The sequence below is a fragment of the Metopolophium dirhodum genome, chromosome 4 (genome assembly GCF_019925205.1).
Source record: "Metopolophium dirhodum isolate CAU chromosome 4, ASM1992520v1, whole genome shotgun sequence".
Classification (NCBI taxonomy): Eukaryota; Metazoa; Arthropoda; class Insecta; order Hemiptera; family Aphididae; genus Metopolophium; species Metopolophium dirhodum.
The window spans coordinates 4,683,107-4,710,601 of record NC_083563.1 but is presented as its reverse complement, the minus strand read 5'-3'; the positions used below and the strand labels follow the sequence as shown (position 1 = coordinate 4,710,601).

General features: G+C 29.0%; 2 protein-coding genes across 2 annotated transcripts; both read right to left on the bottom strand.

The window, feature by feature from the left end:
- Positions 1 to 449: 449 nt before the first annotated feature.
- On the bottom strand, positions 450 to 19,653 carry LOC132942754 (CLIP-associating protein 1-like). The gene is made up of 14 exons (XM_061011394.1): positions 19,359 to 19,653; positions 10,492 to 14,639; positions 5,011 to 5,129; positions 3,750 to 3,866; positions 3,302 to 3,505; positions 3,124 to 3,213; positions 2,676 to 3,027; positions 2,387 to 2,606; positions 2,115 to 2,328; positions 1,765 to 2,001; positions 1,506 to 1,689; positions 1,278 to 1,442; positions 1,009 to 1,167; positions 450 to 626 (listed from the first exon to the last, which is right to left on the bottom strand). The coding sequence occupies exons 2-14, from the start codon at positions 14,542 to 14,544 to the stop codon at positions 468 to 470; spliced, it is 6,273 nt and encodes a 2,090-aa protein (XP_060867377.1). The 5' UTR covers positions 14,545 to 14,639; positions 19,359 to 19,653; the 3' UTR covers positions 450 to 467.
- A 4,310-nt stretch (positions 19,654 to 23,963) lies between these two features.
- LOC132943745 (small ribosomal subunit protein uS11A) lies at positions 23,964 to 27,269 on the bottom strand. Its single transcript, XM_061012829.1, has 4 exons — positions 27,111 to 27,269; positions 26,767 to 26,921; positions 26,505 to 26,592; positions 23,964 to 24,253 (listed from the first exon to the last, which is right to left on the bottom strand). The coding sequence occupies exons 2-4, from the start codon at positions 26,913 to 26,915 to the stop codon at positions 24,035 to 24,037; spliced, it is 456 nt and encodes a 151-aa protein (XP_060868812.1). The 5' UTR covers positions 26,916 to 26,921; positions 27,111 to 27,269; the 3' UTR covers positions 23,964 to 24,034.
- Positions 27,270 to 27,495: the final 226 nt, after the last annotated feature.

Sequence of the window (27,495 nt, the reverse complement as noted above, 5' to 3'; positions counted from 1 at the left end):
CTTTAAATATCCACACGCCTATGACTGTATTATGACTTGACTTCCAGTGTTCGGACTTGAGTTTGAGTAGTTTCAATACTATTTATTAATATTATCATAATTGATACCTAACCTAACTAATGGTATTTATTTAGCACATACAAACATAATAATATATTAAATGTGTATTAACTGGCTGATTTATAAATAACATTCATTATTGCATATCAGAAATCTTTATTTGATATGATATATTTTACAGATCTTAAAATTGTAAATTAATGAATACAATTAATTATAACAAAAGTAGGATAAAAAAAATGTATTTTAAAGAGGAATATTAAGTAAAAGGAATTAAATTTAATTGCATTTTTAATTGGAAAAATTTGAACTGAAGTTGCAGGACTAAAAAACTGTTTACTTTATTGTTATCTTATCTCATAACATTAAGGAACAAAAATTCAACACAATGAAAATTATAGTCAAGTTTATTTTTTAATTGGTTTTTGTTTCTTTTTTTGTCCGTTTTCAACTGGTATACCTTTTGATATGGACAATTTAGATTTCAATTGTATCAGCAAATCAATTTCAGGCTGTAATTCACTTTTTTCAACTTTTGCTTCCTTTAGTTTTCGTACTTTATCGCCCTGGTAATAAATCATTCAAATTTAGTAAATAAGGTAACAAAACAGATAACATAAATATTAACATGCACTCTAAAAAAAATGTGGGTTGTTTAAATATACTGAAGATATTGAAACTGATTGCATTGACTGTATGAAATTTTTTTTCATTTATATGCATATTTAATACTTCTGTGATAAATCGTATATAAAATTATTGTAATAACATGACACAATTAAAACTAACATGCATGATTAATTTTTCAAATTATTAGCATTAACAATAAATATGTAATCATAATGGTTGTTATAGTTAATCTACACAATATTCATTAGTTTTATACTTTTTGGATTATTGTTTGAAGGTAGAACGCATATTGATTAAGCCTAAGTTGCTAGCAATTACCTGTTTGGAAATTTCTTCTTCTAAGCAATCTATAGATATTGGATTGGATTCTAATTTCATTTGTTCTAAGCTTTTCTTCATCTCCAATAATGCTTTGACATATGGTTCCCATTCACTTTTTTGAGCTCCACTTTGCTTTAATTGTCGCACCGTATCCCCCTATCATTAAATGAGTATAATATAATTTACGAAATATTTTTTTTTTTTATCGATTTAAAAACAATATGAAAAGTAGATGACTTAAAATTTGATAAAATTAATTTACTTACTTGTTTAGAAATAGCTTCTTCCATTTGTTGTACACTTATAATTTGTTTAAGATCCAACCCAGAAGCCACAGCTAATTCTTTTTCCTCTGATTTCTGTTTGCCAGCAAAGCGGCTTTTTAATTGATTGACAACTGATAGATCAATTTTTTCAAATAATGGAGCTGGCTGTTTTAAATAAAAACTAAATTAGTGTTCCGTGTTTATAAGCATCAAACTATTGAATTATACTTTTCCAATTTTATGGCCAGGTGGCAAGAAAACTGATACAAAGTTGTTTAATAAAAATGAAGAAATATCAATGTTCAACTGTTTTCCAATTATATTAACAGTTTGTGGCATATAAGGTTGTAACATGATGGCTAGTAAACATGCTAAATTACAACTCAATCCTATAACTGTACCGGCTCTGATTCTAAAATATTATATATTACACAAGAATGTTAGTTGTGTAAAATAAATACTACTTTTATTTTATTTGTATTATTACTTTTCTTCACTTGATCCTTTTATCAACACCCATGGTTTTTGGAACTGCATGTATTGGTTACCATGGCGAGAAATCGAAAGTATTAGTCGTAAACCGTCTCTAAGTTTAGCCTTGTCCAACATAATTGTGTATTCTTTGAGGTCACGTGTTACTAATGCCAATAAAGTAAGTTCATCGTTTCCTAATTGAATTTCAGGAATAACACAATCAAAAAACTTTTCTAAGAACGATAAAGCTCTGAAATATTTGTTTTTATAAATTAGTAATTAATAATTATAGAAGACGGCATATTATTTTTATAAACAATATATATATATAATTATGTGTGCAACAATGTATACTTTAATCACCTATTACAAAAGTTTCCTAAATTGTTCAACAATTCAGAATTATTTTTAGTAGCTAGATCAGCCCAGCTAAATGAACTATCTTGAGATTCAGGACGTACAAACAATAAGTAAAATCTGAAAACATCAGCAGGCAACCCTGTATCTTGAGCATCATTCCCAAATACTCCAACACCACGGGATTTGGAAAATTTACCATCTTCATAGTTTAAGTATTCTATAACATTAAATATACATAAATACTGATTAAGCCTAACATTTTTAAAACCACAAACCTGTTGCCATTATATGGTTGACCATTATATAGTTTCGTTCAGTAGCAAAAAGGCATGCTGGAAACATAACCGAATGAAAAGGCACATTATCTTTTGCCATGAATTGGTAGTATGTTACTTTTGTATCGTCTTCTGGTTGCCACCACTTTCGCCAGTCTGGTGTGTAAGCAGCACTCATACTCATGTAGCCAATTGGCGCATCAAACCAAACATAAAACACCTATAAACTTAGTTGTTAGAAATATTTTGCTAATCACATAAAAATAAAATATTGAAATTAACATCATACTTTTGACTTGAAGTCTTCGAGTGGCACAGGAATTCCCCATTTCAAATCCCTAGTGATGCATCTCTCTTTCAAACCATCTTTCAACCAAGATTTAGTTATCACTTTTGCATTATAAGACCAATTGTCACCAGATTTATCAACCCAATCATTAAGTTTAGCTTCAACTTTGGGCAAATTCAAAAATAGTTGCTGTGAACTACGTACAACTGGCGTTTTTTGACAAACTTTGCACCTAGGTTTTATAAGTTCAGTAGCATTTATTAAATGACCACAACCATCACACTGATCACCTCTCGCATCTTCATAATTACATAAAGGACATGTTCCTTCAACAAATCGATCAGCTAAAAATCTGAGGGAAAAAAATAATAATGTCAAGATAATGGTATTAAAAGTTAAGACTGCCTGCATATATGACTTAAGAAATATATTTTAATAAATTACTTACCGATCACAATTCTCACATAACAGTTGTTCCATAGATGCGGTACTGGTATAGCCGTTACTGTGTACTTCCTTAAATATTTCTTGAACAATTCTAAATAAAATATAAACCAATTTTTTTAGAACTATTGTAATTTAAATAAATTACATACAAATTCAGACTATATAGTTATAACTTTTACTCTGTTTGTTTATGTGATGTAGTTCTTCCAAAATGATCAAAACTAATGTTGAACCACTCATATATTTCATTATGAATTTTGAAAAACTTGTCACAGATTTGTTGCGGTGTTAACTTTTCTTCCAATGCTTTTGTTTCTGTTGCAGTACCATATTCATCAGTACCACTAATGTATAATGTATTCCAACCACGCAATCTACAATATCTATTAATTAAAAAAATAAACTATTGTTAATTTAACTTTATTGTGAATTAGTAATTGCTATATAAGTATAGAAAAAACATTATGAGATTTAGGCTATTGGAAAATGTATGTATAGAACTTAATTTATTTTATATATAGTTCATATTATATTATTAATTGTTCACACTAAAAACATTAAAACAATACATTTTAATTTTAAAATATTATAATATGTTTGATGAGATCATATCATTATAAAATGTACCTTGCAAAAACATCGGCTGATAAAACACATCCAATTATATTACCAAGATGTGGAACATTGTTGACATATGGTAGTGCTGAAGTTACAAGGATATTTTTTTCGCCTTTAACAGGTAATCTATAGAAAAAATATAAAAATATAAATACATAAAAATAATGAACATTAGTAAGGTACCTTGTTAGGTAATGACATTGCAATTTGAAATTATTCCAACAAAAATTAATAGACATTAGTTGACAAGTTAGTATAAAACTAATAATAAACATAGAATATTTTGCACAATGTTCTAGAAATATAATATAATATATTGGGTCAAGAGAAAAAAATATATTTTTTCTACTCGAAAGAATTTCAATCAAATTTTTATTTATCAATTTGGTATTAAATTTAGGTAGGTAATTCAATAAGTAGATGTATGAAATATATTTTTACCAAAAAACAATTAAATACATAGCTTAAGGATCAGTCAAACAGAAAGCGGTCTGCCCGCGCGAGCACTGTCAAATAATACAACCGACCGCTGCCCGCCGCGGTCAGCGTACCCGTAGACCATGGCAGCCCGCTCTCTGTTTGACCGATCCTTTAACAAATTTAACTGTTACTATTACTATTATTATAAGGTTTTTTTTTTTTGAGTCTGGTTGTCAGGTCATTTTTCTGGTAATTAAATGTATACACGTCATTACATATAAACTAACATAATATCAATTAGTCAAAAAGTCAACAGGTAGGTCCTAATTAACATTATTAGGTAATTTAAGAGTAATACCTTTTTATTATTTTTAGTATTTTAACATTTTTAACATATTCAATACCATAGGCCAGTGTTTATTAACCGGTGTTCCATGGAGCATATTATTGATGTTCCATAAACATAGAGAAACTATTCCTCCTAAATTTGAAAATCAGTGATTAAATAAAAACATTTTGTCTTTATACTTGTAGACTACAATTATTTTGTTTTCTATTGAGTGATAAACTGATATTTAAACTGTCATACCTAAATAAATTATGTAATTTTAAATAATATATAAAATATATTAACTGTTTTAATTTACGACTGTGATCAACAAAAATCGTATACAATTATAAGCGTTCGGATGTGATTCTGAAAATGTTAAGAACTATTACCATAGGGTACCTATAAAGTTGGTATCAGTCAGCAAATACTGGGCAATAATAGAGTTTAACCCTTTTTTCAAACAATCTAATTTACCAGTAAATATTGGGTAGTAAAACGATAAATGACAATTAAACTCACACTGGTTGGCATTCAACTTTGTTGATATCTTTCAGAGAGGATTTGGATATCCATGAATTCTTCGCGTTCAATAACTCGAATTCATCTACCTCAATGGCCGCCAGCGACATTCTTATAAGCTTTTATCAACTAAAACGTACTGACCATTGACCGTCTAAAAGACTCTCACTGAGACTGAGTAGCGAGCACTGGCAAATGACAAGTAGCCTGTCGACTTTTCAGAAAGCAGACTGCAGCAGTAATGCAATTTTTAGCTTTATAGAATTATAGGTTATCAGCAGTAAGCACACGTAAACACGTAAATATTGATATTGATTAAGTATACCCAGGCGGCCAGGCCACAAAATATAGTATAGATAATATAATCTATGACTACAACATGGTGGGGATTGAAAGCAGTGATTTTCTTGTCTTCGTCTAACACACGCGGAACGTAGGAATTTTGACGTGTTCTCGTTCCAACGTACCGATTGATTTAGTGAAGCGATAAGAATTCTAAAAACAGATTTGAGTTTGTCGTCATGTCTACAGTCTACTAGAGGACGACTTTGGACTTTCCCACATTTTTTATTTTATCCACCTAATTTTAACTCATAACGTAAAAATCGTGCTAAAAAGAAAATAGAATATTTACGGTTTTGGAGAAATTAAAATCAAAAAAGGTGGGTAAGTGGATGTCGCTCTGCTGTACAGTAGGTTACAAGTGGGTCACTGCAATGGATGGTGTTAAATTTGAATTCAATGATATAATATCATTGTATAAGAAAAACGATTCTGAGCGAAAACGGTCAGTCAGTCTATGGTATTACTAATATAGTTGATGATATTTTTGTGAATAAAGTAATTTATATATAACCTATTTACGTGGAACCTTGTTTTAAATTTACAATCCTTAGCTATAAAATTTGAACATTTTATACATTTTTAACAACAAAACAATTATTAAAATTTAAATTTGATACATTTTGTCAAAATTCGAACTTTAAATACTTATTAAAAAAAATTGTGCCTATGTATTTTTAATATTTTTCAACTGCTATTGTAAAAATATATCAGGAGCCTTGCATTAAATTGTCACGCTTTTTTACCCAACAAATAAAATGTTATTGATATTTATAGGAAAAAAAAAATTGAAAACTGACAATGTCCATAAGCAGCGCAAAAAAAATCAAAATATTTTTTAAAATGTTATGGTGTATAGCAAATGAAAATATAAACATTCAGTAAAATGTCCATGTATAGTCCATGTACAGTCATACGTTTTTTAATTACAACAAAACCGCTACATGAGAAATCGAGTGATTATCCAATATTGTGAAAATATTAACTTCAAACGCTAGTAAAAATTTAATTTGACATTCTTAGACATTTTTTTTTTTTTTGATAATAGTAGATAATCTTGTATTACATTTTTAAATCTTGGATTTAAAAAGAAAAATTTTTATGAATTCTTAAGAAGATGTCAGCGCACTATTTGTTTTCTCTCTCTAGCCCACGCGCAGCATAGACAAAATGCATTTGCGCAGAATCGTTTTTTCTATGTTTTTAAGTAATCTTAGAGTAAAATCACTCATTACAAAAAAGATAGAGAATAATATCTTTGAAGGAATGACATATCGATTTCTCTAAATATTGTTTCAAAACAATTTGAACATAATTTAAATGTACAACATTTTTTTGTTTATTTCGAAAATCAAATACAAAGTCAAATAACAATAAAATATAAAATCGATATGTCATTCCCTCTAAAATATTATTCTCTATCTTTTTTGTAATGAGTGGTTTTGCTCTGAAATTACTTAAAAACATAGAAAAAATGATTCTGCGCAAATGCGTTTTGTCTATGTTGCGCGTGGGTCAGAGAGAGAAAACAATAGTGCGCTGACATCCTCTTAACTTAAAATAATATGATAATTTTCGTGATTTTTCCATATTTTGTCAATTTTTGAACTTTAAATGCTTATAAAAAAAAAAAACTGTGACTAAGGATTTTTAATATTTATCCAATTTTATTGTAACAATATAGTAGAAACCTTGTATTAAATTTTCAAACTTTTTTACCCAACAAATAAAGTTTTATTGACATCCTTAGAAAAAAAGACTTAAAATTGAAAACTGAAAATGTTCCTAATTAGTACAAAACAAATTAAAATATTTTGAAAATTTTATGGTGTATAGAAAATGCTAATATAAATGACCAGTTAAAATTGCATGTGTATACGTTCATTTGTTTTAGAGTTACACCAAAAACCAAAATCAATTTTGTGGAAAACCGATTTTGCGTAAAAATGTCCTGTTTGTTTTTCCCGGCGCTTTTGAAGACTATTGGAAATTTTAAATTTTAACCTCCCGAATGCACCAACTAGATTCACTTTCCCATCAAACAAGATACTGTTGAAGAAAAATCTAAGCAGTTTTACTGCTCCAAACCGTGATGACAGACACAAAATAAAAACACATCATTGTAAAATCAATACATTTATCGTTCCACTCAGAATCTAAAATTAGAAATATGAGGAAATCGATCTCAAGTATACTTATCGATAAATTCAAATCTGTTTTTAGAATTCTTATCGCTTGACTAGATCAATCGGTACCACGATTTAGCAATGCCTATTGTTTTGTGATTTGAGATATTAAATTTTCTAAGATTCAATTCACTCTTATTTTAAACTAACTGAGTTAAACGTGATCTGCTGAGCCCCGATCGTACAATTTGCCATGTTTTACATTTGTAGGACGCAGACAACACATGCGGGTGTAGTGTCTTCTATTGTTAAAGGGTGAACTTAAGTCTTAAAGGGTTAACAACTATGGACTACCTATGGTTTATATTTTATTCAACCTTAAACCATGATCAGCGATCACGGATATCTATTTCTTTTTTTTATTTTAGTAAAGAACACGCAAAATACCCTAAACAATTGTATAGTATTTTAATGAGCTAAATACCACAGATAAATTAATTTATTAATAATTCATAATTTATTCTGTGTAAATACTAAAAAACTCTCATAAAACTGTTTAAGTTGATAAAATAATTTATTGATTTCAAAATTAAATATTACAATTTACAAGCATACATTTATAACTTAAACTGTTACCGTCAGAACTGGGTAGGTTCGCATTCACACGACATATTATGACAATAAAGATTAGACTATTAGAGAAGTTTAGAAATGACATTTATGGCATCAATATTTAATTGCAAGACTATCTATGCTGTTCTTCTTTCATTTAGGCCATCGTTATTGACGTATCACAGAGTAGATATAAAAAACAATAAAGTTCTGATGTTCTTTTTTACTTTTGAAGGTATAACAACAGTACCTAGCCCATAGTTGCTCAACTTTTAAAACACTTAATACTCGTCGAGAAAAAACTTAATAATATTATACAGGTACCTGCTGTATACCTACTATGTTATTATACATTATACCTCTGCATAAGTACCACACAATTTATGATATTTATTATTCTGTAAGTACGGCTGACATCTTATAACCACGACGACATCTATACTCATCAAATTGCTGTTAATTGAAATATATTTTCATGTTTCGTATGGTTCATGACGTTCTATAGGCAAAAGGTGGGAGAATGGCGAGACGTGGCGCGTACACACTACACGCCCACAGGCCACAACTACGAGAAAATAAATTGCAAGAGAAACTATTCTAGGCCTGTTTAAACTTTTTAGACGGACATTAGAAATTATAGTACGTTCGTACTTGGTACTATTATTGTTGTAGGGCACGCAAGCATTAGTATTCAGCGGCAGTAGTTTTTTATTGTCATGATTATTATTTACTTTTTTCGTCCTCGGTATGATCTAGATTCTACTCCCGAGACATTTAACGTGGAATCACACCGCGTGCACAATTCACAGTCACAGCCACACAGGTTTCAACTAACACTGATGTAACTCATGATAAAATGTTATTTTATCATGATGTAACTGACAAATATTATAATAGGTATACACGTTCATCAGTTCATAGCACAAATAATAACAATTGATAAATGTGTTACAACTGTACAAGTAATATTGGTAGTCGAGAAAATAGTGCTAAAGAAATAGGTACCTACTAAAGTATAGAAATAGGAAAGAAAAAACAATTATTTTTTATTGGGTTTTAATTTTATTATGGCTTTTGTACAAAAATTAAAATAACATTACAACAATAGTTACCATAAAAATAAAATCACAAAAATTATAATGGAAGTATAATGCATTTATTCTACAGACTCACAAGTAGAAACAAAAAGTTTTTTTGTAAAAAATCTATTATAAATTTATGACAATTTTTTTTTTATATAATAATTCATCAGTATATTTTTACACAATAAATTAGCGTGCCACTAACACAATCAATAAATTTTGACATTCATAACATTTTGTTTATAATTTACTTAAACTACAAACCATATAAAAACGAAATAACATTTTTATTTCCTGACTAACTCTTAATTTAATAATACAGTGATATACATGATTTGGGAAAAAATATTATTTTGAAGAGAACTATCGACAACATATCTCCTAACCCAACGTTAACGTAGTTAAACTCATTTTTTAATTTTAATTTACAAGTTCACATGCACTGTTTTATTATATTGTTCTGTAAATTACCTTTCATAGAGTAAATGAAAATATAAAATAGCTGAGCTACAATATTACAATTATCACAACATTTTTAACAAAATCACTGAAGAAAAAAGTGGCACAATATATTTAAACGAAACATGTATGAATTACAAAGGCATAATATACTTTAAATTATTTATGTGACTAAATAAATAATTTAAGCCACATATTACAAAGGATAAAATATAATTAAATAAAAAATTTAACTAATGCAATAATACTTGTTGATAGCCTGACATTAACAGAAACACACTATATATGACAACAAAAAAGTTTAAACTTAAAGAAGTATTATAAACAAAACAGATTAATAGAAATGAATTAATAGAAATCAGTACTTTAGTTATTTAAAAATAGACGTTCAAGAACTATACTAAAAAAAGGTTTAAAATAGTATCTTAACAAGTCAATAGTAATAATACAACCAATAGTAATATATTAAAAACTAACTCATACAGTTACAAAATATTATTTTACAACTGGATAAAAATAATTATATATTTTTGGTTAATAGACAATCCCTTAATTAATTATTAGGAGATGTGATGGTTTGACAAAAGATTAAAATTGTAGTTTAGATACAATAATTAACTTTACACTAGTTAGTGATTAAAAAATATCAAATATTAAAATGTAAAACGTTGTTATGTGGTTGAGTTTGAAAAGGCAATAGTTAATAATGACTAAAGTACTAATATTTTATTGAGCATCCCAATGTCAGGTAAAAGAAGCAACTTGAATATCACATACAAGTTTCTAAGACTTCTAATGGAATACCTTGATAGGACTCATATTATTTTGTTCGTTAATAAATATTATGAATAGTTAGTTTATGAAGTTGTTTTTGGCGATGTCGGAGAAGACTGTTGAGCACGTTCAATGTATAGGTTCAACAGTTTGAGCTTGGCGCCATTCAGACTTGATATATGAGGTGCAAATTCCTGTTCACCAAATACTTTATGTAATGAAACCATACAAAAGACTGCTGATTTTCGGACCGCACTATCAGGATTATCATAGCCTTGTAGCAAACCAGGCATTATCTCTTTCATTTGAACAGTTACAGGAGGGCTGCCGTACATATCAACCAGTTTAGTCATCATCTTGATTGCCATCAAATTAACCGGGAATTCTTTTGCCGATATCAATGGCGTAATTACTCTAACAACTGTTTCTGGTTGTAAAGAGATACTTAAGGCAAAAGAACATTCTTCAGCAACTTTTACAACAGGTTTACATGGATCACAACACATATTTAGTACTTTTAATATAATCAATTCAGTGAAATTGTAAAAACAAGCAACCATTTCTGGCTTTTGAACAAGATGCGTAATCAAAATAATTGCTTGTTCTCGTACAATTGATTCATTGTCCATCAATAATTTTAGAACAACTTTAATAATTTTTTTGAAATTTTTTATTAGAAGATCGGAAGGACCATCCCTGATTAATTCTTTCAAACGGTTTAAATTTGATTGTTTATAATCCAATTGAAGAGAATCTTTATCTAAATCATCTAATATTTTTATAATTCCATCTGTTGATGTAGTATGACCATTTTTGTAACCATTTAAATTATGATTATCAGTTTCAGTACGTACAGACATTTGACTTATTCCAGAGTCATAAGAAGCAGCATCTCTCTCTCCTGTATAATGACATTCTAAACTGTACTTTTGTATTTCAGCAGTAGTTTGTTTTAGTGACTTGTATATTTCTTCTGAATTGAAATTATCAGTGTTGTCATGTTGCAAAGGAGGTGAAGCAAAATTGGTTGGCGACTGTCGATTGTGATATTTTGGAGACATTAATTGATCAACACTACTTCTTCTCACTCTATTTTTAATTAGTCCAGAAACTGCTTCTTGATACTCTTCTGGTAACTGGGATAACCTTAGTGTGATTTGAGATGCATTTAAACTGTACAATGCAAGAATGGATTCTTGAGCAGCACGTCTTAACTCAGGCCCTTGCTTTATATTATTACCCATAGTCCATCCAATCATTTTTGTTAATGCTAGAGTAGCATAATCTTTTTTTCCATCTGCTGCAGAAGGAAATGCTGATCCTGGATCTGTTGTAACAGCTAATTTTGATATATAACTCATAGCAAATATTTTCATTTTAGCGTTAGGTGTTTGTGTAGGATCAGTAAGAAATTTAAATACAGCAGTTAGCTGAGAATCACAAGGAAAAGATAATCTTACAATTTCCATTGTTTTTAATATTTTTGAATGCACAGAACCGAGTATATCAGAGCCTCCTTTATTGAATAACTTGGCTAAAAGTATATACAACCAATGCTCTAAATACTGACTGTGGGTAACAATTAACTCATTTAGTGCATCCAGAAACAGACTTATAACTTTTGTTTGAGAATCCATAAACATTTTGGTAAATATATCTGTGAGCCTCCTTAATAATACTTCATTTAAAATATTTCCTTGTTGCAAATATCTTTGTAAGCTTACTAAGCCTTCCTTGCGATTATTCCAGCTTGAACTTTCACAGTTTAATATTATATCGTCTATATCTAAACTAGAATTCTCCCAAATGTCTTTATGTAAGCGATGTTGTGATCCATTCCAATAAAATGAATCTGAAGGACGGCGGTGGGAATCAATTGAGCGTTCAGAACAAATGCTCGATGTCTCGCTTTCATCACTATGATCATCCAATGACCTTCCTAATATTTTTCTTGGTGATTTATGACCAGTAGTACTGCCAAGAGCATCAGCCAAGGCGGATTCTGCTTCTCGACTCTGCATTAATATTTTTTGCGCCATTATTGGTCTAGACGTAGGCAAAATAGGAGGCCGTCTACTACTCGTATGTGATCCAAGGGAACTATACCTGTTAGGACTAGCTTCTCTACTAGTATCTTGAGATCTGGGTATACCAGAACTGCCTCTTCTTGATTTTGGTTGACCAAAAGTAAATCTTGAAGATGGTGATCCTGAACGACTAGTTGGTTGAGATATTGATACCCTTCCTCTTGATCTTCCAATTCTTTCTGATTGATGCAAGTCTTCATTAGGTTTTTTGGTAACAGATTGAGGAGACACCATGGGGTTAACTTTTTGTCTAGCAAGTGCTGCATATTGAGCTCTAGCTTTTGCTCTTTGAGCAGCTTGTAAATCTATGGCACTGCTTGATCTCATTGAAATGTTGTTTTGTGGAGTAATTGGACGACGAGAAGGTAATCTTGTACTTTCAGCCATTACAGATTTAGGTAAACATGAATTGGATCCAGTATTTGTAAGTAATACTTTACGATAGGCTGGTTCTAGCTTATTTAATAATATTTCTCCTTGTTCTGGAAAATGTTCACAAAATCCCCAATAAGATTTTCGTGACAAAACCCGAGCATCTGAATCAGCATCTGCTATACCTTTTTTAATGGAATCCTGAAGTATTGTTATGTGTCTTTCTAATGCTTGAGTTGGCCATGTTCGTAGAATTTGATCAAAAAATTCACAACACGCGCGGCGAATATCTTTTGACTTAGATCCTAAGCTATTTGCAAGAATGGGTATAATTCGAGGAGCATGCGTATGTTCTAATATAAACCTTACAGCAATTAATCCAGATGAAGCGGTTACTTTTGCTGAATTTGGTATAAGGTCAATTAAATTGCTAAAAATTGATTCAGCAAAGTGATTGAATTTATTTCCCAAACGTTGGGATAAAAATGCAATAGTAATACATGTTTCTCTGACAACCTGAGATCTCAAGTCTTTGACAGATGTTTGAAAGGAATGTTCTAAATATCTCAAATTATTGAAAAACTCTTCATATTTTGTTGAACCTGTTAATACAAGTGATCTAATTTTTTTCAATGATTCAACTCGTTTATTCCATTGTTCATTACCATCTTGGATAGACTCGTGTAATTTTTTCATAGTATCATCTAAATCTCGTACACTAAAAATCTGTATAGTAGGAACATCTTCAAAGGATCGAATAAAAGTATCTTCATCAACAGCACCAGCATGAGAAGAGGTAGAAGACGCTGAATTGGGTTTTCGTACAGAACCTGTTCGTTGTAAGGGTGTTGCAGAATTTGGAGGAAAAAACGAACCAGGTCTTTTAACACTACCAGGAATGCGTCTAGGTGCTGACATACAAGCACGATCAGTCTCATCATCATCAGCTAAGCTAAGTCCAATAAAAGCAGTTGGTAATAAATCTCCAGCTGCTTTAGCATCATCAAATTTATTCATCAAGTCGGTCATTTTACCTTGAGGAATAGTATATTTTTTTTGTATATCTACACGTAATTTTTCTCCTACATGTTTATACAAATCAACAAGTGTTTCAAATGCTTTATGTCTTACTTGGACATTAGGATCACTTAAAAGTTTTACAATCATGGGAACAATTTTTGATATAGTGATACAGTTGGCACCAAATTCTTCAACAGTTGATAATAATAACTTCATAGCTCCTTCTTTAACATTACTATTTTTGTGATTGAATGCATTTGCTGATATTTTGTCGAATAATGCCTGAGGGCTAATTGTATCACATTCCATTAATTTCATAATAAGAAAAAGTGCTTTGACTTTAATGGAATCCTTACTATCGCCAAGACGATCAACAGCTAGGGGTAGTACAGTAGAAATGTATGGTCTAAAATCCGTTCTCATCCTAGTTATCAACTGTGTTATTATTTCAATTCCATATTGAGTAACTTTGGGATTGCTGTTTGATAACCATTGAACAACTCCATCAATAAACATTCCAATATCAGAACATTCAACTGAATTACTAGGTTCTTCTAAATAAGTAAATAATTTACCACCAACTGTTACTTTCATTCTTATATCAGAAGTTGATAAAAGAGGTAAAAAACCATCTAAATCCTGGGGTGACCCAGCAGCCATTTTCTTGTATGGTGAATATGTCTGAGGCCTGTATAGTAAATTGTTGTTAAGTGCTATACTTTTTTGTTATGCAACGCATCTATATGATTAATTTCCTGCAACAAAATAATGCATTACTTATTATTAAGGTGCAGAAACAGGAATTGGCAATATGTGGCCTGGACAGTGGCATCTGGAGCGCAAAGAGGTGGAAGAAATGGATCGCCAAAAATATTTTACTTTATTGCTGATTTTTTTTTATATTATTAGTGTAGTGGCCCAAAATAACTAGCAAAAAAAAAAGGTTAGGTACCTGAATCTTGGTTTTTTTTATCAAATCATCTGGACCCCCTTGGAAACTAATTGTTGACCACTGTCTTAGAACAATTTATTCTAAGCTCAAAATTTGTTTTAAACACTAAATAACTTAAAAATAAAACTTTTATTTTTAGGTAATTTTTTTTATGTATGTTTTATAAAAATGGATACAATTTGCAATTTTACTAAGATTACCTAGCTTAAATTAACCAACTAAAGATAAAAAAGTTTTATATTTTTACCTATGTATATTATGTATCAGTACAACACAAAAGCAGAAGCAAACAAATAAAATTGTTATCACATGTGGGCAGATATATTATATACTATTACCTAAATATCTATGATATTTTTAACATAAAATACTCATTATTTCAAAAAATCTTAATTTTTAATATATTTTAACTATTAGAATTATAACATCTATTTTTTTAAATCTAATACATATATATTTTAAATATGAGCAAAGTAGAGTGGAAACACTGGAAGCCAGGGTATTCCGGAAAATACTGGTCTACTATTTTGCTTATCAAAATTTTAAATAAATATAAGGTACTTAATTAAAATTAAATTTAAATTTTTTAAGCATTAAAATACTCCAGAAAGACACTAAAAAATTATATCAATTAAAAACATATTTTTTTATTTTAATAACAAAATTATGTAAAAAAAATTTTTTTTTAAATGTTAATAGTTTTTGTAATTATGAGTGAATCCTGCAAAATGAAGTTTTTAAAAGATAATCTAGATACATTTGAATGGACTTGAAAGAACGATATACAACAAGTAAATAAGTCATATATTTTTCATGTACCCATTATACTACAAGGACCATTTACAATTAAAAGATATTAGCGTGTATTGATAAATAAGAAATGTAAAGAACAACGTAAATATTGGTAAAAACTAATTAGGTATTCTTTTTTTTCCTGTTTAACTGACAGCAGAAGAGGCTTTGTTTGAACAATACTACTCCTAAAAAAAATGAATTAATTTGATGCCTATAGACATTCAATTTTTTTTTTAAATTAAATTTAATATATTTTTAAGGATTTTTACCAATTTAATTTTTAATCATTTTGAGACATAAATTAGGTACGCCATTTTAATGACTACTATTAACTTAACAAGCATACTAAATAGATACATCATCTTCTTAGTTAATAACTTAATAATTACCTAGGTGTAACGATTACTGAAATTATAATAAATATAATTTAATAGTACTGAAACTTAGTGTAACATTAATTTTGAAAATATAGGACTTATTTAATGATATTATAATATATACAATTTAACGTTACCCTACAAGTAAAATACTTCAAATTATAAATATTTCAAGACCATTAAACTACATTATAATCATATTAATTTAAGTGTAACACATATTATGTAGTTAAATTAAAATAATATAATAGGGCAGGTACTTGGGGTGTATAAACTTATAAATATTGATTTAAAAGGATTGAAAACAGTAATTTGCTGTCTCTATCGTATTACAGAGATTTAGGCATATTCTGTCTCTAACGAGCCGTTTGTTCTAGTGATTTAATAAATTCCACACAAGTTAGTAAATTGATTTGGTAGGTACCTAGGTAACTACATGTTTTGGTATAATATAAAGTGTATAAGCTGTCAATTTAATTGTTTTTGATACTCTGAGAACAATATGTCAACACAGTAAAACCCGGGTAAAACCTTTTTAATGTGGGTAGTGATAATCACCATCAGTGGCGGCACCAGATATTTTTCAATGGGGGGATGGGTAGATATCGAGCCAATTTTTTTCTGGTGGTTATTTATGGTTACTTGAACACTCATTAATTTGTGTGTACCATATTTTCAGGAATGTATTGCTAAAAATGTTTTGGGTATAATATGCTATATTTTTAAATAAATAATCAAAAAATATACCTACTACCACACCTACTACCTATATTATTATTATCACAAATGTACTACAGTAAAACTACAAATTTCCTCCATTTTCTTTCATTTGTAAATAACAATATATGACTTTTTATTTTTTAATGTATGAGATTTTAGAAAGTGTGCAGTTAGTACTTTATTGAGTATTTTTATTTCTAAATGTGCAAAATTAAATGTTTTTAAAATTAAAATAGTCAACATTAAATTATACTATTATAAGGGGGGGGGGGGGCACTTGCTCACTCCTGTCCCAGTGTAGCGTCGCCGCTGATTACCATTGAATGTGTGTTTGTGTACATTTCTAGATAACCTAGGAGGATGAAATGATTGAACAACTTGTTGAACAATTAGCAGAATAAGTCACAAAAATTAATTGATTTTACCTAGGTATATATTTATACATAGTAGCACCCTTATAATACATACAATTATAAACATTAGATATACCACCTACATGCCTATTATAAAAAATATGTTAACCAATCAGTTATTTTATCTTCTATAAAATGTTAAGAATGATAAGTAACTTTTATTTATTGAGATACATTTATAGGTATTAGTATATTATGTGATAATAAATAAAATTTTTAATTGTGTTGAATTAGTGATATTAGAAATAGACAGTAGAGGAATATACTTAATGTACGCAAGAGTCAGGAGGTTATATTATAAGGGCTGGCATAAGCATAATACGGCTTAATATTAATCTTCATTAAAAAAAATATGGTTGCATGTTATCAATCTAGTTACATAAAGTGAAACTACTGGTGGTTAAAAATCATGAAACAATAATTATATAAAGGTTTAGGAATAGATATTAGACTTAAGAACTTAACCCTTTCACTGTTCCAAACGTACTATTATGTACCTGTATTTTATAATATTCTCATTTGCCGGTAACCATACAAGTTTAAGAAAACCTTGGCTCGCATTATTTTGAACTTGATTAATTAGATCATAAAGATCTCAAAATTTAAATTAAAAAAAAAAAATAATGTATTTTACGTGGCATACACAGGTTGCAGTAGATAAAAAGTGTAGCAGTAAAAGGGTTAAGTCAAATATTGACAATAAAAAAGTAATTAAAATGTATGAAGATATAGGTAGGTAGTAGAATTTATAAGACTGTTTAAAAGATAAAATAAACACAGCATAATGTCGGATTAAAATTCAGATATTGGAGAAGGAGCAGGTAAAAATTAAGTTAGATAATGACAGGGAAGTGAGAATCAAGGTTTATAACAAGGATATTTGGATGGTTTGATAATGTAAATTTTAACTATTGTCTATTGTACAAGGGCAGAAGAGAGTTAGGTAATTTTGGAGAATCTTAAGGGAAGAACTGTAGGAAGAAATCTTGTCATCAAGATCTCGGTCTTAAATTTTGAGACAAAAAAGGAACTTTAATGATCAGGTGGAACATTTGGTTTCGGAATGTTCGGGTTAAATCGAAGGTTTAATTTGAAATCTTTGAAGTAGTATCAATGAACACTTTTAACCAAAGCGTTCTGCCTAAATATTACTTATTCTAATAAGTGTATACAGATTGTAAATATTGTCTTAGTAAAAAAAAAATTAAGTCAGATCTTTTTAGCAGCTACTCTGATAAAATAAAAATAATTTTAAGTTAATAAATAAACTCTTTCAACTATAGATAACTAGATAAGTACTAACTTTTATTGGTATTAACTTTTATTGGTAATAAATAGATAGATTTTATGGCCATACAACAAATGAGTTATTAAACTATTTTGGCCTTGCATATACACAAGACAATTTCCCTGATTAAGTATTCTCATATTGATAGTTTCATGCCTTCAACAATTCATTTCATATTCATTCAATATGCACCTAATACATATAGATAATTTATGATTTTGTAAACTACGAGTTACTATTGAATGCCAAGGTATTTATTTATTTTTTATTATTGGATATTTAAATATAGGTAATCTACATTAGAATTTAAAGTAATGATCTTATTTAAACTATTTTAGTTTAATTTAAGTGCCACGGGATTGTGATTATTTTAAAATAGATACATGCAACTTGTAGTTTTATAAATTAATGTTTATGTAGGTACATACCTACTTTAATTTTATTTATTTACAACTAAATGAGAGTAGGTAGGTAATTGGTTTAAGATTAGACAGAGTACATTAATTATAGGTAGGTAGGTACTAATGAATAGTTTTTAATATTTTATTTTTTCCTAAATTAGCATTTATACCGAGATTGATACCTACATATACAATGTTACTGGATAAACTTACAATAATTTCACTCTACATCCACCTTTCAATATTTATTTACTTTTTATTGATATGTGAATATAATTTGGCAGTATTTAAATACTTCAAAAAAAAGTGAGAGTATTCTAAAGGCCTACAGTAGAATAGGTACCTACCATCAGCTGGTTTATCACGAATTCTAAATATTTACTTGGTCCACTAAAATGTCCTTAACTCGGCAGTAGACGATCAGCCGGAAATAAAGTAAAAAACGAAATTGGGGGTAAAGATATGATATTTAAAAAGAAATAAAATTAAAAGGACAAATGAAAATAATATAAATTGCAAAGGACTTACCGACAACTTGGGCTCGTCGTAAAATGATAACAGGTTTATCGTCGTGCACATTTGTTCGTGAATACGCTTCAAATGTATCGTCAAAATTCCGACCACTTTCAGTATAATTTTATTGAATTATTCAAAACTCGCACGACAGATGGATAATTCACAGAAACCAATGAACTTTCGAGCGAAAAAAAAAATAATCGGCTGAGACAACAATCATCGCGACGATTACCGAACTGAAAACTGAAAAGAAGGCAGTAGAACAACAACAGATCTTTTTAGTTTTTTTTCCGTCAAGGACAAATAATAGATGTAGGGTGCGCGTTCACAGCTGCAACTGCACAAACTTCGAAACGGAAACCTATGCGTCGGAAACGTACGTTATAAACTACATAACCTCAAATGTGTGCGGATGTCCAATGGGCAAAATATGCCTGGGCAATGCTCAATGCTCATTATACTGTTATAGTATTTACTCCGGCCTATTGTTGTATTCGTCTATTCTGTGCTCCAACTGAGTACAGATGTCAATACTCAATGCTCGCAACTAATAATAGAGTAAAGCAAAGTCATAATTCAGAAACTCGCCGGCCACCACTAGTAGTCACTGCTCAGAAGTCACTACTTTATTTAATCATGTCACTATTCAGACACTCAGAAAATAATTCAAAATATGACCCGATGACATTGTGGTAGAATAATTGACTAATGAGCTATAGCGAAAAACCCGATGCTAAATAATTGTTGTGACCTGTCCTGTGTTGACTGTTGACGACTTATTTGTTTATTTTACTTGTTCACGGCTCACGCCTTATTAGTCGATACACGTTGAATATAAACTGTCAAGTATTTGAATATCCTTTATCAAGTTATTGATTGGGCATTTTAGGTCGTTAAATCGCTTAATGTTTCTATCCCAAAAAGTAGTTTTACTAAATACATATTTTTTTTGTAATCTCTTATACTGATCAGAGTGACTGGTTACGATGTACGATTATTGTCTGCTCAGTAGTCATTTACATAAATAATAGGAAAAAGTTTATTTTTAATTAGGTACCTAATTAAATGTTTGACAATATTAAATATTATAATGGTAACTGCATCAATTGTAAAATATCTACGACTTAACGTTCGTAGCACAAGACAAATTCACAAAAATACCAACAGATACATTTAATGCAATTTAATTTTTAATCATGTATACACCCTCAAATGTCTTTATTGTTAAATTAAAGTACAAAAAAAAAACTTATTAGGTAAAATATTCGGAGGTTTAAATGACGATCCACCATTATATTTCTATTAATTCTTCTCGAAATGTTTATACGACGCAAATAGTTTGATATAAAAGATTATAGTCATCGCCCCCTCAGTGCCGTGACAACGTCATGTCGGAAGCTGAAAATATTTGAAAGTTTAAAAACACGATTTTTGATTTCGTTATTTCTTAACACCTACCTATAATAATATGATGGGTCCTGCATTCCCGATTAAACGCGTATAACATCGGCCCTGAGACTCGACGAGCCATATTATCATGAACCATAATGGTTTAATAGAATAATGATCCCATAATGACGGAAAGAATAATTTTCGTCCGGATGCTGTCAATAATCATAAACATTACCCATTTTGCATAGGCGCATAGCTGTGGAGAAATGGTGTCGGTATCATTAAACCGACGAATTTAAAATAAATAATAAAGGCGTGGAGAGTAAGGTATCACATGATAGACTTATATACAAGCTAAATATTATACATTATGCATATTATTATTGCATAATAGATAGCTCGATGGCTTACAAAACTGGTATTAACTTTGAAGAATAAAAATAAGCTCCGTCCTGATACCGGTCCCCTAGACCCTAATACAAATCTTAAACATAACCCCCCCCCCCCCCCCAAAAAAAAATGTCAGAGGTCTTGTTATTTACTTGGACAGAAAAATAAGTATAAATACTTAATTGAACCAATCGCATAAAACTAAAAAAAAGATATGTTCTAAGCTCAACAATTTTTTTAAAATCAAACGACCTATCTCTAAATTATATATGGGTCAAGGATATTTTCCGAAAGATTAATTTCGTCTTATGGACAAATCTATGTTCATTTCAAATAGAGTGTGGGCGTATGCCGTATGGCCACCATTTATCGGAATAAGTATAATAGAGAATTATAGTAGTACCTATCTAGTACAACTTATACTTGGTTATAGGCAGTTAGGTACCTCAGTGGCGTCATTTGGGGGGGGGGGGGACATTTGCCCCAATCTAGTATTTACATCGACCTTAAGTCGGCACATTTACCACACGCCCCCCCCCCCCCTTGTTAACCACTATAGCACTATGGTATGAGAATCTGAGTGACACAATTTTAAGTCGGAAAAGCAGTGAAAAATTGCCCGAGTCTAATAAAAACTGAAATGACGGTACTGAGGTACCTAAGTCCTAAACAGGGCCGGACTAGGCCACTGTGCTACTATTCTACATCAGTGGGAAGCGGGCTAGTTTTGAAAAAAAAAATTCATTTTAATTAAGCAAGGGCTTATACTAGTTAAACTTAGTAGGTAACACCATAGAACATAATATTATGTTCAATTTAAGATAGGTATGTGATTAAAATATTCTATGTCAATCATACGAATCATGATTGTACCACACAGAATAGATTATATCTATTCTGTGATTGTACTGCAGTACACATTTACTGAGCGTTTGGAAATATTCAAAAATAAACACAGAATACAATAGCAACGACAGCCCACAGTGGTCTGAAAGTGAATATTAGGCGATCCTAATTGACCATTTTAAAATTTGGAAAACTCAAATTTTTTTAATACATTTTTATTTCTGTATTCTACTGAATTAAGACATAGGTAGGTTCTGAGGTCTATATAAATGTTTTTAACCAAAGTTATAGCTGTTGAAATGCGATGAATTCTTATTATATTTGTAATTTTTCTGAATTTGTAAGAAAGATATATTTTTTTTTCTGGTCTAACAATAGTCTTTTTTCTTTAATATTTGATTTTTTAATTTGTGCAATAGGTCTTGTAACGTAAACCAATACATAAAGTATTTATATTTTATTATAATTTACTATATTATTGTCATTAAAAAGACTGTGAATTAAAACTACTCAACATTACACTATTCCCAATACAAAAATATTGTAAAAGAAGTTCTCAAGTACCAACAAATATAAACATTATTTGCAGTCACTTGCGTTTTCAATGTATAAAAATATTACCCTATTGGCTATTATTAATATAGATATTTTTGAAGTATTTGCTATAGATACTGCAATACTTTTTATTCAAGTTTATCCTATTGGTATTATAATATTTGTGTTGAGAATATTTAAATGTGAACACCATTGGTTTTATCCATGATGAAAAAGCTATACATGCTCAAGAGAATTGTTAGATTTGTTTTTAATTTACTTCACTCGCTTAATTTACATATGCGATATGCCTACATATTCTAATTTATATGCTGCCATGGACATATGCTTACCTTATCGGTGTCTCAGGTTAATTTTGACAAATTAGGAATCATCAAAAATTGTCTTCGCATTCCACTATCTAATGACTGATCAGATGCTTTTTATTAATATCTGTAGAAAGAGATATATTGAATGATTAAAAATTTGAAGATATTTTGGACATTATTAAAAACTCATCTCATACTTTATCTAAATTATTATTGTACACATTATTACACAGATATATAATTATAAGATTTAATTTGTCATACTGCTTCTTAGTGTTAATGATTTATACATGTGATGGATTAAAATTAATATGCAACGACAACCAAAAATCTATGGCCCTTTAATAATTGATTGACTTTTTAATAATTTTGATTATCCACACTATCTTAATATTAGACTGTAATGCGATCTCCGAGACATAATCTTTCGCTGTTTTCGATTGTACCTATTACCTTTTACCGTTGAATAATTATAAATTAAACAATTAATATATTCCTATTTTTCCAAGTTTATGAAATTCAGCTATACTGCTTAACATATTTCACATCTTCATATTATACCAAATTTATTTTGGTTGGTATTACTATTTTTGAAAAAAACACCTCAAGGCTTGTTACCTTTAGTTAAAGATAAATTATCATCTTTCTGTCAGTACCGACTTAATATTAATATTTTACTTACACTGTACAACATACAATATTACCAAAACAAAAATAGTGAGTCCATCAGTCATAACAGATTCACATTTAATATTTATTGAAGTATACAATTTTGTATAGTATTCAATATTTTTTTCTTAAATAATTAATAATAACAAAAATAAACTAATTTAAAAATTAGTTTTTTTTATACGCCATTATAAAACACTTCTTCATAAATAATAAAAAATATGAGACAATACAAAACAATATTTTTAAAAATTCTTGACAAAACATATTCAATTGTCGACCTCTAAAACCTTAAATAGCCATGCAAACCTGTAATTGTCTTGTATCAATTATAATACAGGATATTGAAACAAAAATTATGATTTTTATTGTATTGACATAATTAATATACTAATAATAATAAATTAAGGAAATATTAGGCATTTTATGGAAATAGTCTTAAAGAAAAAAATAAGTCTTTGTATAAAGAGAAATCCAATTTAATATTTGCGATATACACAAAATGCAATACAAATGAAAATTGGTAAATTACAAACGTCTACCTCTGCGACCACCCTTCCTACGTGTAGAATCTGAGGGAATTGGTGTTACATCTTCAATTCTGCCAATTTTCATACTTGAACGAGCTAGAGCACGCAATGCAGATTGTGCTCCTGGACCAGGTGTTTTTGTCTTATTTCCACCAGTAGCCCTCAATTTAATATGCAAAGCTGTGATACCCAATAATTTACATTTTTCAGCAACATCCTAAAATTAAAATAAATAATAAATTATTATTACAATATATAAAATCACAATATTTATTTATTATGAATTATCCTGTATATCTTTGAGTTATTATCTAAATCGTATGATAGATTATGAGCACTATTATGATCTTATGAGTACATAGATTTATTTGCACAAAAAGTATTGAAATATATATATGTTTATATATATTTTGTATAATTTTATTAAAATATGTACTTTTGGTCAAACATGTTAATATGTGTAAGCTAAACATGGTTATCAAATTTTTTGATTAGTATTATTTAACATTGAATTGCATACAAATCAATACTTTAATTATGATTAATAATTGATCATTTTTGAATTGATATTAATTTGTTATACTACTAAAAAATCTAAGCTTAAAAAAGTTATATAATATGTATTATTTCAATGACATAATTAATATAAGTATAATATTATTTATTTTAATACATAAACATACAATACAATAAACATATACATACATTATTCAGTTATTTTATGTGTAACCTCGTATATAATGTAAAACACTTATCTAGAATGTATTGATAGAATAGGGTCAACTAAACTTTAATGATAGAAGATCTCCTTAATTGTTAAAATACTTCCCGAAAACCAAGAATTAATTTTTAAAACCAAATAAGTTTTGATGTTAATTAGTCATAGGTCATTACAATGCTACAAACAATATTTAATTTGATTTAATTGAGGCGTTTCCTTAGAACACAGTTTGAAAACCGAAGTGCTTGAGGGTTTTGAGATAAAATGTAGGTTTGAAACTATTTAAAAACATAATCAATACTTTATTAACTAGCAATAGAGAATCTAGAAAAATGTCTGTAGGTAAAAAGAAAATAGATTTTAGGTGCTTAAAGTAGTTAACACATTTTTCTCAGATTATTGGAGTTACCTACGATAACGATTTAGTAAAATTACAACAACCCCTCCCACAAAAATGTATTTGTGATTAGTACTTTAAATTGCACTGGAACAAGACGTCAGACCACCAGAGATATAGAATGAATATGCCATCAGCCTTCCTGAGTATTCAAGAATGATAAGCTACGGACTACGGAATCATATGTTTTTTTATACTATGATTAGGTTATTATTTTCTTTTTCAAAGATAAACTTATGCATATTAACCCAGCATGTAGAAAGTACTAACTGCATTGACCTAAAACATTCAAATAAAGGCACTGTTCATGTATGGTCAGGTGTCTAGACAAACCGTTCACATTATTGACTTTCAATAGAAGAACAAATTTCAAATGTCTTAGAAAAATCTATTTTAATTTAGTACGGAATTTGGAATTATGATTATAGGGTTAATTTTTTATTTGGGAATACTTCAATATCAGGAAATATTTGAACATAAACCTGATTTATTACTTATTATGTTTTAATGTCAACTATGTATAGTTATAATCATTAACATGAAATTATTAGATAAGAACAAAGTAACTATTTATCATTTAGAAAATGGATACTATTAATACTTTTACATAGCAATACTTATAATAGAACTCACATCAATTCCACCAACAATACAAAATATGGATTATAATGAGGATTTATGTAAAGTGATTCTACAATAACGAGTTTTACATAATAAATAATACATTGATTAGCTTAAAAAAAAACTTTGACAGGTTGACCAAAAATTTTAATTTTTTTTTTAACGCTAACAAAGGTTTACAAGATAAGAACTTTGATGAAAGAAAAATAAAGATGAAAATGACGAGGGATGAATTTCACTTTGTATGATTTCGGCACAATATTATTTTTTCTTTTACTCAGAAAACCATAGTAAATTAGTGTTCAGGAAACATCTTGTGTGATTAGTTTTATTGTAAGAGTGAACAAACTTATCATTAAACTTTAAGTTAAGAGCAATATATGTGTTCGTTATGTTGGCTAATTTTTTAAATATATTAATTATTATGCAAATTATGAGTATGCAAAATAGTTAAGTTAAAAATGCTCATACATTGTAGAAAAACAAGAAATATTACAACAAAGCAGACATACAAAAATATGTTCTCAACTCAAGTTCGATAATTCACTCCAATATTAAATCTAACATAACACAATTGTATTTCCATTTGTCTGTTCCAACTGAGTCAGAGAGATAAAATAATATTAGTTCGATGACATCCTTTTAATCCAACCCTCGATAATGAAGAAGTATCATTTAACTAATAGTTTTTATGTAGATTAATGATTATGATTAACAACTAAAACATACTTGGGCAGCCAACATAGCAGCATAAGGAGAAGCTTCATCTCTGTCAGCTTTTACTTTCATTCCACCAGTAACTCTAGCAATTGTTTCTCTGAAAAAAAATGATGTACCCTATAAGTTGTAAATTGGTAGTTCTTAAGGTTTTTTAGGTGTATCCAATGTGTTTACAGTAATATACAAGTAGTAAGTACTTTATACATTGATTTCAACATAAATGGTTATTTGATTAATTTGGCTGACAGTTTTATAACAAAACAATATTTACCTTCCAGATAAATCTGTTACATGCACAAATGTATCATTGAAGCTAGCAAAAATGTGAGCAACGCCGTAAACCAATTCACCTTCTTGAATTTGTGGTCCCAGTTGGACTACTGGCTCTTCTTTCTGTACTTTTCCTTTTCTTGGGGCCATTTTATTCTAAATAAACAATTAACAATTATTTATTAAAATATTATTTATTAAAAGAAATATTGATGAATGGAAGAAGAGTAACATTGCCACATGGCTAATATATAACAATTCATAATATTAAAGTTAGAATACTGGGTGACAAAAAAAATTATTGAATTGAATTAAATAGACTTAGGGTTACTAAAATGTACTTACGTTCAGTAAATATACAAAGTTTTAATGTAGAATTATAAAGCTATATAGCCGAAAACCAGAAAAAACTAAAAAGGAACTTCCGACACGATATTAAATCACGAAGAGCAAAAGAGTAGGTAACATTTTTAAATTTAAGGTTATGTTGATTGTTACAACAAATTGATAATAGTGTTACCAACACATTCTTTCAAAATTGAAAAAACAAATAATAAAAATATATTTTTATATATTTATGAATATTACCAAGTATTAAAAACTTCAATAATTCATTAAAAATTAAAAAAAACAAATTATTAATTGTAATGCTAAATATATCATGGTTACTATTATATTTAATTTTTAATACATTTATATGTCAATAAGTAGTAATAACCACGGCTATCTA

What these genes read in the sequence shown, in the direction of transcription:
- LOC132942754 (XM_061011394.1), bottom strand. Translation starts at nt 14,544, where the DNA reads ATGGCTGCTGGGTCACCCCAGGATTTAGATGGTTTTTTACCTCTTTTA. An exon ending in TCGAAGACTTCAAGTCAAAA is followed by an intron (nt 2,607 to 2,675) that starts GTATGATGTTAA and finishes CTAAGTTTATAG; the next exon opens with GTGTTTTATGTTTGGTTTGA. An exon ending in AAGAAGAAATTTCCAAACAG is followed by an intron (nt 627 to 1,008) that starts GTAATTGCTAGC and finishes ATTTATTACCAG; the next exon opens with GGCGATAAAGTACGAAAACT.
- LOC132943745 (XM_061012829.1), bottom strand. Translation starts at nt 26,915, where the DNA reads ATGGCCCCAAGAAAAGGAAAAGTACAGAAAGAAGAGCCAGTAGTCCAA. An exon ending in GTAACAGATTTATCTGGAAG is followed by an intron (nt 26,593 to 26,766) that starts GTAAATATTGTT and finishes ATTTTTTTTCAG; the next exon opens with AGAAACAATTGCTAGAGTTA. An exon ending in CTGCTATGTTGGCTGCCCAA is followed by an intron (nt 24,254 to 26,504) that starts GTATGTTTTAGT and finishes TTTTAATTTTAG; the next exon opens with GATGTTGCTGAAAAATGTAA.